The 13,684-nt window shown below is 48.0% G+C and overlaps 1 protein-coding gene across 2 annotated transcripts in view; it reads left to right on the forward strand.

Moving 5' to 3' along the window:
- The window catches only part of RFTN2 (raftlin family member 2), a 66,011-nt gene extending 53,256 nt beyond the window's left edge, over positions 1–12,755 (forward strand). Inside the window, exons 8-9 of one of the 2 annotated variants that reach the window (XM_048483518.1) lie at positions 6,574–6,652; positions 12,287–12,755. In XM_048483518.1, the coding sequence (XP_048339475.1) occupies positions 6,574–6,652; positions 12,287–12,550 (343 nt within the window). In that variant the 3' untranslated portion in view covers positions 12,551–12,755. The remainder of the gene's footprint in view (positions 1–6,573; positions 6,653–12,286) is intronic. The other variant, XM_048483519.1, reaches the window with a different exon arrangement.
- The last annotated feature ends 929 nt before the right edge of the window (positions 12,756–13,684 follow it).

Genomic DNA, 13,684 nt, shown 5'->3' on the forward strand with positions numbered 1-13,684 from the left:
GAGAGGCTGCAGCGTTTGGGACTCTTTAGTTTGGAGAGGAGGCGGCTGAGGGGGGATATGATTGAAGTCTACAAAATTATGCATGGGGTAGAAAATGTTGACAGAGAGAAATTTTTCTCTCTTTCTCACAATACTAGAACCAGGGGGCATACATTGAAAATGCTGGAGGGAAGAATTAGGACTAATAAAAGGAAACACTTCTTCACGCAACGTGTGATTGGTGTTTGGAATATGCTGCCGCAGGAGGTGGTGATGGCCACTAACCTGGATAGCTTTAAAAGGGGCTTGGACAGATTTATGGAGGAGAAGTCGATTTATGGCTACCAATCTTGATCCTCCTTGATCTGAAATTGCAAATGCCTTAACAGACCAGGTGATCGGGAGCAACAGCCGCAGAAGGCCGTTGCTTTCACATCCTACATGTGAGCTCCCAAAGGCACCTGGTGGGCCACTGCGACTTTGGTCTGATCCAGCTGGCTTGTTCTTATGTTCTTATGTTCTTATGTGGGTAGGCAAGAATAAACCCAGCCAACTTTCCTCTGCTGTTGGAGACAACTCTAGACACGGCTGACCTCCACTTTGGGAGAGATGAGCCTTCTTCAACATGTCGCCTCCCTCTCTCGAACTGGAGACAGCCTTCCCCTCGGAATATGTGCTTCTCACCAAATAAGCTTGTGTTGCTTTTTCAAAACTGGCTCAGAAAATCTAGCACTTGATGCAGCACAAAATGTCTTCAGGCAACAGACGTTGATACCGACATAGATTCAGGGGAGCAGAAACATGATTTTAGTCACATATTTCCCATGAGATGTAGGATGGGGTCGCCCAGTCTCATCAGATCTTGGAAGGTAAGCAGAGTCGGTACTTGGAAGAGAGACGGTCCAGGAAGTCTCTGCAGACGAAGGCACCGGTAAACCACCTTCGGCTTCCCACTGGCCGCCAAAGCCTCTTAGTGGGTTCGCCGTCAGTCGGTTGCAACTTGATGCACTTTGGTCTGTACATAATGTACTTCCCATAATGTTGCAATGGGAGCTGGAATGAGATTCTCATCCAGGTAGTTGTACTAAATCCCACTGAATCCGGTGTTTAAAGGGTAGGGGGGAGAGTCCGCCTTCTTCCCCGCCCTTTCTCTCCCCCACCCACCCCCCGGCGTGATTAAAAACAAAGTCATTAAGATTAATTGAGATCTTAATTATTTTTGCTGTGACCCACTTGTGACTAATTTTGACTGAATCGTCAAAGCTAAGCTGTCCTGGCTGATGAGGTGCTGTGTAAGACGTCACATGTACTTTAAAGAAAAGAAATCCCACAAGAGAAGGAAGAAGAGTATAGATGGTTTCAAGCGGGTGTGAATGGGATGGCTGTGAGGGCACCGTTAGCTGTCTTTCAGGCTGCCTGCTTTCTGAAGCAAACAGGCCAGGCAGTGGTGTGAGCGGACCTGCTGACCTCCCACCACTGAGGCCAGGGAGTAAATATATGAATATTGCTCTTTCCAAAGAGTTTTGTTTCATTTGTGCTTCTGCTTTTGCTTCTGAAAGCAATTGTGCCCACAGGCGCTTCCCTCGATGTCCTTCCTGGTTCAGCAAAAGGGAAGCAGAATGCGAAGTCCTCCTACAAAGGAGTCGCTTGAGAGTCACACACCAGGCCATCCTTTAATTGGCCCCGTGTTGCATACAGAGCAGCATTGTACTGATGCTGAACTCCCAATATGTTGCCCACATGTCAAAAGCAAAACCGTTCTGCAGGCAGTCCCACCCAAAGCCTGGCCTGCGAGTCTCCATCAATCTCAGTAAGATTCAAAGGGGCCTAACCATGCACCGGATTGTAGCCTGTGAAGACCAAACTATGCAAACATCTGGACTGGATTGCCTGACTTTAACAAAATTTCCCAGTAGCACATTAAAGGCCAGGGTATAAGCTTTTGTGAGTCATAGGCCTTGTCCGCACTTGCAATCCACTTTCAATGCACTTTGCAGCTGGATTTTACTGTGCAGAATGGCAAATTCCAGTTGCAAACAATTGCAAAAATGGATTGAAAGTGCATTATTCTGCATGTGCAGAACGGACCATAGCTCATTTATAAAAGCACCTCTTGGGTTCTCCCCAGAGGGGAGGACAGAAGCCAGGTTGATGGCTCTCAGGAGCCCAGGGGTGGGGGCGGTGTCCTCAGGCCTCCTTGGCCCCGCCCACGTAGATGACTATGTGGGCGGGGCCGAGGGAGCCCGAAGACAACGAAGCAGAAGGACTTCCTGCTGCCTCATCGTCTTTGTGCCGGACCTAGTCACGTGGGAGCCAATTTTGTGCCCCCACGTGACCAGATTAGTGGCGTACCCCTTGTCCCCAGGCAGATACACCACTGCCAGCTGCTTCTCCCTCTGCATAAAATCTGACTTGGTGCTGAGGAAGGGGCCAAACCGCTCTCTCCTGATCAAAATGGTGTCCTGGCTCCTCACCCAAAACTGCTGTTATCCCATGTGAGATATAGGAATGATAGAGGTTTATTTTAATGTGTTCTGTATTTTTAAAAACTTATTTTCAACATTATATCAGCTTCTCTGTTCTTCTGTGTCTCTTTTTCATCTTTATCTGTTTGCGTCCCTTTTTCTTTGGCCTCTCCTTAGCTCAGAGCAGCCCCCGGCATTTGGCGTCTCTCACAGTGTCTTCTATCCTTTAAAATGTCTTTCCCAAATCCCCTCTTTCAAGGAAGCCTTTCCTCCCTGAGCTTGGGGCCTCCCAGCTTCATTTCTCCCTTTCGGCCTCCCTTTTCTTTGTTTCCTTTCCCTCCTCCTCATTTTCCCGTTTCATTATAAGGCTGCTTGAGGGGCCTCATTTAAATTTGGAAGTTGACGTTCCTCTGGTTGCTCAAGGAGAGCGCCTGTTTCAGGTCGCATGAAGGAGACTGAGACTGAGACTGCAGAGAACAAAAACGTGGAGCGCTCCAGACCCTGTCCAGACTTTCCCCCTTCTTATTCCCGGGAGGGGGGGGGCGCGAAACCCTGGCGTCAGGGGTTCCCTTGCTGAAATCAGCTGAATAAAACAGGGCCCAAATGGATTATGTCTGATTGGAAAGTAGATATTGTACGAGTTATAGGGTTGGCAAGTCTGGGTTTTAGGAAAATTCCTGGCAGTTTGAGGGCAGAGTTTGGGGAAGAGAGGGAGCTCAGGAGGGATTCAGTCATAAGTTCAGAGCCGGCATGGTCCAGTGGTTAGAGTCGTGGACAAGAACCAGGAGAACCACGTTCAAATCCCCGCTCTGCCATAGAAGCATGATGGTGACCTTGGGGAGAGGTCACCTATTCTCAGCCTGCCCTACCTCACAGGGTTACTGTTCTGAGAATAAAATGAAGTGGAGGAGAATGATGTAAGTCACCTTCCTTCTCCGTGGGGGAGAAAGAAAGGTGGGATATAAATGAGTGAAGGAAATACCTGAGTCCATTGTTCTGAAACTGCCATTTCCACCAGAGAAACTGATCTCAGTAGCCTGGATGTTGGCGACCTTAAAGTTGCAGGATCGTGAGACATAGTGAGTGACTTGCCTTCCACCTTCCCTCAGGAAGGCAGGGGATGGAGTTTGCAGGGGGCCCCCCCCGCCCCCTGGCTGTGCTGACCTCTCCTCTCCTTTTTCTTTGCACGCGGCCACAGAGGAAGTCCCCAGAGGGTAAGCTGGATTCCGCAAAAGACAAACTGCCACCCAAGATTGCCTGCTGCAGGGGGCTTAATTTGGTCCAGCATTTTTCAAATGTGTGTGTCAGATACTCTTTGCTTAGACACACAGCAAGCTTGCTGAAAGACACGTTCGTGTATGTATAGCCGACCCAGTGCACCATGGGCGTGGAGACAGAAAGGCAGGACTGCTCTCTCAAGAGCTTTCCTGGGTTCTGTGAATAGTGTGAATTATGTAAAACATGGGCTCGTTTTTTCAATCAAGGGCACCAGTTCCTTGTCACTGGCAGAAATGCCTCAGCCACAAACCAGAATGACGTTGGGCGCACTTCTGCCCACCTGCCCCACAGGACACCTGCGGGGCCTCCTCGTTCAGAGGTCATGAGAGGTCGTTGTTCGCGCTGTCCCTGCCTGTGCTCCGTGTCAGACGGCTTTTAGTTCTTTGGGATTCAAACAGCAATTGGGGGGGGGGGTGTTTCTGCGGGATGTGGTCAGGACCAGCATATGCATTTTCCCCCACTGAATTTTAAAAATGGCTGGGGTGGTGGTCTTGGAGAAGAATCCTCTCTGAAAATTCAGGTACAGAGAGAGGAAGCACCCCCCCCCCCCACACACACACACACACTGTTGTACTCCAGAGAATGCAATCAGACAGTGCTCACCGCTGGACTGCATTCGGGCAGGTGCATCAGTGGACTCTACGTGGAGCTTCCGTGGGCGGATTCTGACCCCTCTGCTTGTCTTTTTATGTTTGTCTTCTTTTGCACAAGCTCCTTTTATTTGAGAACATTCTTATGCCGCCTCTCCAGAGTCCTTCTCAAAGCAACTTATCATGATAAACCTGTGTGTGTGCATACACACATGCCTTGAAAAACAAGTTACTCAACATAAGCAGCATACAAATGACCCAGAAGCAGACTGTTAAAAATCAGATATGATAAAACCCCTAGTCATAAGCTGGGGTAAAATGCACATTTTGGCTTGGAACCTAAAAGAAAGGAAACTGGGCCCCAGGCAAGCCTCGGGGAGAAGACTGTTCCAAAAGTGAGGAGCCACCACAGAAAAGGACCTAAACACCACCCCCCTCAGGGGCACGGAAAGAGGTTGACTTTCACTGTCAGGCTGGATAGTGTGGGAGGAGACTCCTTGGGACACCCTGCCCCCAAGCCATTGAGGGCATTGCCTGTACGATCCGGCACTTTAAATTGCACCTGGCAACAGATGGGTTAGCAGTGACCAAGTGTCAGCACAGGGATGATAGAATCCTTCTAGCCAATCCCAAACAGTGGGTTGGCCACCAGTGGCGTCATGTCCATGGGGCAATGTGGGCAGCTGCCCAGGGATCAGGAATTTTGCAGGGCATGCTCCTGCGTTTTTATTTTTTGGTGTTTTTCACATTTCGGCCTGCAGGGGGCGCATTTTTAAAGATACCGGCACCAAAATTTCAGGGTATCATAAGGAGACTGTCCTTATGATGCCTACCAAGTTTGGTGCAGTTTGGTTTAGGCGGTCCAAAGTTATGGACCCGCAAACGGGTTGCCCTATCCCCCATTGTTTCCAATGGGAGCGAAGGAGATGGGGCTGTACCTTTGAGGGTCCATAACTTTGTCCCCACTGAACCAAGCTTCACCAAACTTGGGGGGGGGGGGTGTCATAAGGACAGTCTTATGATGATACCCTGAAATTTTGGTGTCACTAGCTTAACAATTGCACCCCTGACAGGCACCCCCAGAAATTTGCCCAATAATCTTACTTCTGCATTGATTTTTTTCCATTGATGTCAATGGGGAATTTCTGGTGCAGCCTGTGGGGTGCACATTTATGAAGGCACAGTCACAGAACTTTCATGGTACCTTCAGAAGACTGTCCTGATGACACCCCCCAAGTTTGGTGAAGTTTGGTTCAGGGGGGCTAAAGTTATGGACCCTCAAAGGGGCAGCCTCTATCTTCTATTAGCACCCATTGGAAACAATGGGGGATGGGGCACCCTTTTTGGGTGTCCATTAACTTTGCCCCCCCAAACCAAACTTCACCAAACTTGGGGGGTGTCATCAGGACGGTCTCCTGAAGATACCCTGAAATTTTGGTGTCACTAGCTTTAAAAATGCTGGGGGGGTTTTGTGGAACCCAGCAGGCTTCATGTGCTGGAGCAATGATTCCCCGAAATTTTGGTGCCAATATCTCTAAAAATACGCCCCCTGCAGGCCGAAATGCAAAAAAACAAAAAATAAAAACGCATCCCAGAATCTCGGATGTTACCGCAAGTTTGGATTGCGCAGAGTTCAGAGGGGGCGGGCTCGGGCCCTTGGCCCTCCAAACTGGCTCAGCTTGGCCTGATCCACGGATCGGGCCGAGCCAAGCTGAACTGCCAAGCCTTGCTGCCTGTACTACGTCTCTTGTCAGCCCTGCTGCGTCCTTGGATGGATCTTTGTGGGGTGGCAGGACTAGAAGGACTAGCACGTGCACCTGGCCGACCCACCGACCACGCCGCTCTCCCCTGAATGCCGCTGCTGCCCGCCAGCGCCCCCACCGCCCATGCATCTCATGCCCTTTTGCCAGTAAGGGGGGCGCCTAAGTTCAGCCGGCAGGGAGGGGGAAGCCACAAGCCACCAGGGGAGGAGGACGGGGGAGCTCCGCCTCCTTCCGCCACCCATGGGGGGCATCAAACTCAGGTTTTGCCCAGGGCTCCAGTTTTCTTCGTTATGTCCCTGTTGGCCACCATCTTTTGGATCAACGAAAGTTTCCAAACTGTTTTTGAAGGCAGCCCTGAGTAGAGTGTATTACACGAATCTAGCTTGAATGTGATTAGAGCTTGGATCACCATACGCTTCAGGAAGGAAGGAAGGTACTGTGAATATATATATTTAACAAACATAAACATTCTAAAATTCAGCTTCTTTAATTTTGCAGTGAGGGTAACCTGGCCACTAAGCAAGTAGTCTTTCTTCAGAGACCTGTTATGTGGAATCCAGCTGTCCAGACACCCGAGGTGAGAACTGGTTTCTGTATTATTCATTGCTTTTAAATCTGGGTTTTCTTTGGTCATAGAATTCAAGGTGCCAGGTATATGGGTCCTCAGAGGTATCCCATATGAACACCAGCCAGACCCCTCGAGCAAGGTGCCTGTATTTTAAGACCCAAACCACATAGTGAGTAAAAGGCAGACGTGGAAACATGCTTCCAAAACAAGGTCATGAAAAGCAAACACTGTAATCAGAGAAGCATAGAGTTGCAGGAGACCACAAGGGCCATCAAGTCCAAACCCCTGTCATGCAGGTATATACCAGTGATGGTGAGCCTTTTTGAGACCGAGTGCCCAAATTGCAACCCAAAACCCACTTATTTATCGCAAAGTGCTAACATGGCAATTTAACCTGAATACTGAGGTTTTAGTTTGGAAAAAACAGTTGGTTCTGAGGCGCATGTTACTCGAGAGTAAACTTGGTGAAGCAACTGTGCAATGCTTCGAATGGGTGAATCATGACCCTAGGAGGGTTTACTCAGAAGCAACCAAGCTTACTCCCAGGTAAAGGATCATGCCCAGGCCAGCCTAGGGGTGTGTGTGTGTGTGTGATTTTCCGCCCCCCCCCCCGATGAACTCTGTGCATGCGTGCCCACAGAAAGGGCTCTGAGTGCCACCTCTGGCACCCGTGCCATAGGTTCGCCACCGCTGGTATATACAGTCAAAGCACTCTGTTGAAAAACCTTCTAAGAAGGAGACTCCACCACACTCCAAGGCAGTGTATTTCACTGCTGAACAGCCCTTATGTTCTTCCTAATGTTTAGGTGGAATCTTTTTTCCTGCACTTTAAATCCCTTACTCCTTGTTCTAGTCTCTGAGGCAGCAGAAAACAAGCTTGCTCCATCTTCAACGTGACATCCCTTCAAATATTTAAATATGGCTATCATCCAGACTGAACATACCTAACTCCCTAAGCCGCTCCTCATAGGGCATGGATCCAGGCCTTTAACCATTTTGGTTGCCCTCCTTTGGACTCATTCCAGTTTGTCAGTATCCGTTTTGAATTGTGGTGCCCAGAACTGGATACAGTATTCCAGGTGAGGTCTGACCAATGTAGAATACAATGGTACTATTACATCCCTTGATCTAGACACTATACTTTTATTGATGCAGCCCAGAATTGCATTGGCTTTCTTGGCTGCCACAACACATTGCTGGCTCATGTTCAGTTTGTTGTCTGCTAAGACTACCAGACCCCTTTCACGTGTACTGTTGTCAAGCTGTCACCCATCTGTGCATTTCCATTTTTTTCTGCCTAAGTGTAATACTTTACATTTCTTTCTGATGAAATTCAGGAATGTTGTTAGTTTTGGCCCAGTTCTCTAATCTGTGCAGATCATTTTGAATTCTGACCCTGTCCTCTGAGGTCAGCTACTCTTCCTAATTTGGTGTCATCTGCAAATTTGATTAGCATGCCCTCTATTCCATCACCCAAGTCATTGATAAAAATACAATAACTGGCCCGGGTCAGTGTACCCGACGTCTTCCTGCCCTCCTACGGTCCTCTGTGTGTTTCCTGTTTCGCTGAGAGACTGATGGACTGGGCAGACTGAACAAACATTCCAGCTATTCCCCCGCCCCACCTCAGATGCAGCTGAATGTTCAGCAAACCATTTGAAGACCTTCCCAGCGCTCCCAGGACGAAAGAAAGGCCTTCATTATGAGCAGCGCCACCCGGGGGTTTTTCTCTTTCTCTCCCTCCCTCCACAATAAGGGGCATATTGTGTGGAGTTGCGTAAGTACTAGGATGAGCTGTGTAACAGACTATTATCCGTTTCCTCACGGGGCGGGAGAGGCATTAAAAATAAAGGGCTCGGAATAGCTTGTGCGGCGGCTGACCTTGGATGATCCTCCATGCAGCCGGGTCACTTCCTAAGGCGCTGGGTTTTGTGCAAAAGCCGTGCGGACTGTGGCACAGCTGCTGGTGGCGACTGGTGTCGGGGCCCTGGCCTGCAGTAACCTCTGGCCACAGAGCCACTGTGGGTCAAGCTCTGTCTTACTAACATCTGGCCCTTCCAAGTCATCCTTTCAGTGGATCTCTTTAAAAGTCACGTCTGGTAGTTGGCACCCCTGTACATATTTTTATCCAGAGGTATACTCAGATGGCACTGTTGGTCTCCACTGCTATGACACCTTCAAAAAAACCCCGGTACAAACGAGGACGGTCATTGTTTTCATCCCCTGTAATACTGGCCTTCCATCAATAAATTTTATTGTGTTGATATCGCAACTGAGGACAGCCCTGCCCCCCTCCTCTTGGCTGTTGTGAGTTTTCTGGGCAGTGTGGCTATGGTCTGGTAGATTTTGCTCCTAACATTTTGCCCACAAATTAGGAGCTAAAACTGCCAGACCACGGCCACACATCCCGGAAAACCCACAACAGCCAGTTGATTCTGGCCATGAAAGCCCGACTTGTTCACAGAATTGCCACTTGCCTCCATGGTCCTGAGTGAAGAAAGTACCAACACACACATACGCACTCCAAAAAAGACAGGCGTAATTATCACAGGAAGCAAGTCTGAGTGGACTAGAAATCCAGGTCCCAACCCCTTTAGCTACAGGAGGGGCTGCCAACTCCTGCTTGGGAAATTCCTGGGGATTTGGGGCCAGTGCCTGAGGAGCTCAGCACGGAATGGCCTCTGCCCACATAATGGCCTCTGCCCTCACATGCTGCCATTTCCTACCGTGGAGATGATTTCTGTACTCTGGAGACCAGCCGTAAGTCTAGGAGACGTACCGGGAGGCTGGCTGCTGTAAGGGCTGTGTCTTCATCCATAACGTCCAATCAACTGCTGCTGACATTTTCCTGCACTAAATATAGTGGTGTGAGGCAATCTGACTGTGCTCACAGCTCCCTGGTGCTCATTCCTCCAGGCAGGCATCGGCTCAACTTTTTTCTTTCCAAAAAGCCTTCGGCACAACCCAATATCCGTGCCAGCGTAGCAGTGTGCTCTACAGAGAAAGCACATGCGCGCACACACACACACCGCTTTAACCCTTTCATCTCCCCTCTTCGTAACACAGCCAAAAATGAGAGTCACGGATGGTTCTGGAACCCTAGATTCACATTTGTTGTGTGTTATTCTCAAATTGTGTTTTTTTTGTTGAAAAAATAGGTCTTTTCAACTCTAGGAAATTGAGTATGAGTTAGAGAAAGAAAAGCTGAAAATAAAGAATAAGAGGAAATGTCAACTCCTGGAAAAATGAGGGGAAGTTGACTTTCAGGGGGTCTTTGAATAAGACAGCATTTTAAAGGAAACGTGCAAAACAACAACTCCGGCCATTTTAGGAAAGAGACAGTTCAGGGCACCTGCATGTCTCCTCTGGTTTGCCTTCGGCAAGTTTCCTTCCACACATTCCAGCATCCTTTCATGTTCAATGGAGCCACCTGCCTAGCAGCAGGACTTGGGGAAAACAGCCGCTGTAGAGTGCTGACTTCATGGCATCACAGCCCGCCAGTGACAATCTCCTGTCCAAAACCCGCCCTCTCCCCTGAATCTCCAGAAATTTCTCAGTCTGTACTTGGCAACCTTATGGCAACTTTAGTCCAGAGGCTGAGCTTTATTGATTGGTCAAAGATCTTAAAATGCATATCCCCCTCCCCCTGTAGCAAATTAGAAGAATTATTACAACATGCAGGCAAGTGCCGTGGGTCCCAAACATGCGGGGGAAGAGCCCTGCCTGCAGGCTTGCCCACTTGGGACAAAGAGGAAATGCCTTCCTTTGGTCCGTTTCGCACGGGCCAATAAGCACAGGTGCAGGATGGTAGAAAAGCCGGGGGGGGGGGGGATCTTCACACAGGTTTGGGGTTTTCTTTAGAATTTTGCTACTAGCTAGTCTTTTTTAAAAAATCCCGGTTTGCAGCCGCTCGCAAGCGACTGGCCGGGCAGAAGGTGATTTATTCACCTCCATTTTTGTTTGTTTTTCTGTTGTGGCTTACGTCTGCATAGCCACGCAGGTGCAGATGGCTGTATCGTGAGACATCAGCATGGCTGTGGAAGTTCATTTGGGCATGCCTGCATAGCTATGCATCAGTAGGAAGTAAATTTTTAAAAAGAGACGCATTTCTGTGCAAAAGTGCGACAGCCACCTGGATTGTTTCCGTGGGCTCCAATCACTGCTTGCACGGATGCATGTGAATGTGAGAACAGGAAAACGGGTTACTTTATCCCGACTGCAACCCATTATACATGTGCTGTGCGGAAGGGGCGTTTGCCTCTCAGAGAATAAAGCAAGAAGTTTTCTTCTCGCTCCTAGTTTGACATCCCAAAATTTACATAAATTTAAAGTATGCCAGTGAATCCTCAGAAAAAGACAGAAAAGCCTTTTTTCTCTAAAGACAGAAAACTTTCTGTGAGACTGAAATGTGGAGCATGCAGTGGCGAGGCATTTCTTTACTTGAGCTGGAGGCCCACAAGAAAGAAAAGTTTGAAAAGTTAATCCTGAGACTTCATATATGTTTATGTCTCTTGTGATGGTGTGGCCCAATTTCAGAAACATTCAGTGCTAGATGGTTGGGGTGAAGTACTTAGAATGTCAACGGTGAGACTGAAATTTATGCAAAAATCAACATAAGTTGTAATTGCAATTAACTGCTCACCATAAGCAAGGAGTCTGGCTCTGCCCCAAAGGACTGCTATTCTTCCCTGCGCCAGTTTTGATCAAAGAGAACACTTCAGAGGACAATACATTCCAGTTGGTAGCCAAAACTGCCCAATTAATGGAAACAGAGTTTTCATCTAAACCTTTCATAATACAGAGCAAGCTTGGTCTGACAGTAGAAGGAAGTTTCTTATGTATTAAACTTGCTAGATAAAACATCCTCAAATAAACTTACCCTGAAATGTAAATACTGCACAAACATACCAATATAAATATATATAAAAACCCAAAGCCCTCAACAAACATTCTACACTGTTTCTATTTACATTTGAATTATCTTGAATTTGTTAAGAATATTTCCATTTTCTTTAGTTCACCGTGTTTCGTAAGACCGTGGCTTTGTCACACTGGCAGAACGCGTGCACCAGTCCGAAAGCACAAGCCAATAACAGCTTACTTTCTATTTTACTTAAGTATTTTTACATCAGTATTTACTTAACTTTTACTTAAGCATTTTGCTTGAGTGTATTTTACTTAATAACATGATTACAAGGCAGACGTTTCCTGGGTCAAAACCAAAAACATCTCTCAAGCAGGTGCTAGAGAGATGTTTTTGGTTTTGACCTAGGTGATCTCAACAAGTAAATCCTCTACATCCTTCTTCCTTATCGCTGTGCTGCATCAAACCTTGGGCATTGCCGCTACAATAGTGGGCTGCTACAGATATGGTTTGTCACAGTCCCTTGTAGCTGTCTTGCAACCAGGGGCCTTCTCAGCCATTTTGAAAGTCGGCTCTGCCCTGTACTAGCCACACCAGGAAGGAGTCTCTGCTTGCCAGACTCACCTCAAGATTTAACTGTGAACAATAAATGACAATTTATAATTCTACATATTATATAATTATAATGCAGATATTCAGACATTTCATCCCCCATTCCACAGCTCGAGAGCCCTTCCTAATTTTCCAGTTCTTTACTAACAGCTCCCGTTGCCTTTCAGAAGAAATCCAGCAAGCAGCTCAGAGAAGAAAAAGACGTTTCAAGCAGACGTGCTGGACGAGACCCGGCCATTCCCCACCCTGCACCACAAGCCCAGCGGACAGAGGAGCTCCGTTTGTCCCCTCCTGCACCAGGTGGATCCAAGGAAGGAGGTGCCCAACAGGGAAACTTCCCGGGATTTAGCAGCAGCAGCAGCGATGGCCTACTGAGGGAACTGGACGAGGGGCAGTTTGACCAGGAAGTCACTCAGGTCACATGTATGTGACCAGTAATGGGACGGGAAGGGCCTGTACGTAATTCAGCAAGCCATGAAACCAGGCCTTATGTTTATATATACACATCGGAAATGTCCGTCAGCTTTGTGGCGTAGTGGTTAAGAGCAGCTGCATTCTAATCTGGAGGAACCAGGTTTGATTCCCCGCTCTGCCGCCTGAGCTGTGGAGGCTTATCTGGGGAATTCAGATTAGCCTGTGAACTCCCACACACGCCAGCTGGGTGACCTTGGGCAAGTCACAGCTTCTCGGAGCTCTCTCAGCCCCGCCCACCTCGCAGGGTGTGTGTTGTGAGGGGGGAAGGGCAAGGCGATTGTCAGCCCCTTTGAGCCTCCTCCTTCTTTTTCTTAGCCAATTATATGCAGTCTCCCCCTCACTTCTCTGCAGTTGTGTTAACAGAAACACAAACATGTAATACTTAGAAGAAGAACTAACCAAGTTGGGTCAATTCTATGCGGATGTCACATTCCTAGGATGGTGCTAAATACCCTCGATGATGATCTCAATGGGGCTTCTGACAACTGGAAGGAAACAGCTGTTAGAGGTTGTGGTGGGTTTTCCGGGCTGTGTGGCCGTGGTCTGGTAGATCTCGTTCCTAACATTTCACCTGCATCTGTGGCTGGCATCTTCAGAGGTATATCACAGAGAGAAGTCTGTTATACACTGTGTCCAGACTTCTCTCTGTGATACACCTCTGAAGATGCCAGCCACAGATGCAGGCGAAACGTTAGGAACAAGATCCACCAGACCACGGCCACACAGCCTGGAAAACCCATCACAACCAGTTGAATCCGGCCGTGAAAGCCTTCCACAGTACAACTGCTACAGGGGCATTGGTTTCTGCTCTGTTGAAAAATGTAAGGCTTTCTACAAAGCGTAGAAGCAGCACGCAAGAGAATTTCCCTGACCTGCTACTGTAAACAATGCATGGTTTGAGGGGAAAAAATTAAGATGTACATGAAGAACCTGGTGTTACCTTTAAGGTGCAGATTTTAACTCTACTCCTGCTTGAGCCTAGAACTCAAACACTGTAAAAATGTTAAAATAAGTCTTATACAGTTTTGAGACTGTTATATTTTTGCGATCTATAACTGTCATGACACAATCAGCATGGAGTTCAACTAAGG

This window comes from Sphaerodactylus townsendi, linkage group LG02 (assembly GCF_021028975.2).
Source record: "Sphaerodactylus townsendi isolate TG3544 linkage group LG02, MPM_Stown_v2.3, whole genome shotgun sequence".
In the NCBI taxonomy this organism is placed as follows: domain Eukaryota; kingdom Metazoa; phylum Chordata; class Lepidosauria; order Squamata; family Sphaerodactylidae; genus Sphaerodactylus; species Sphaerodactylus townsendi.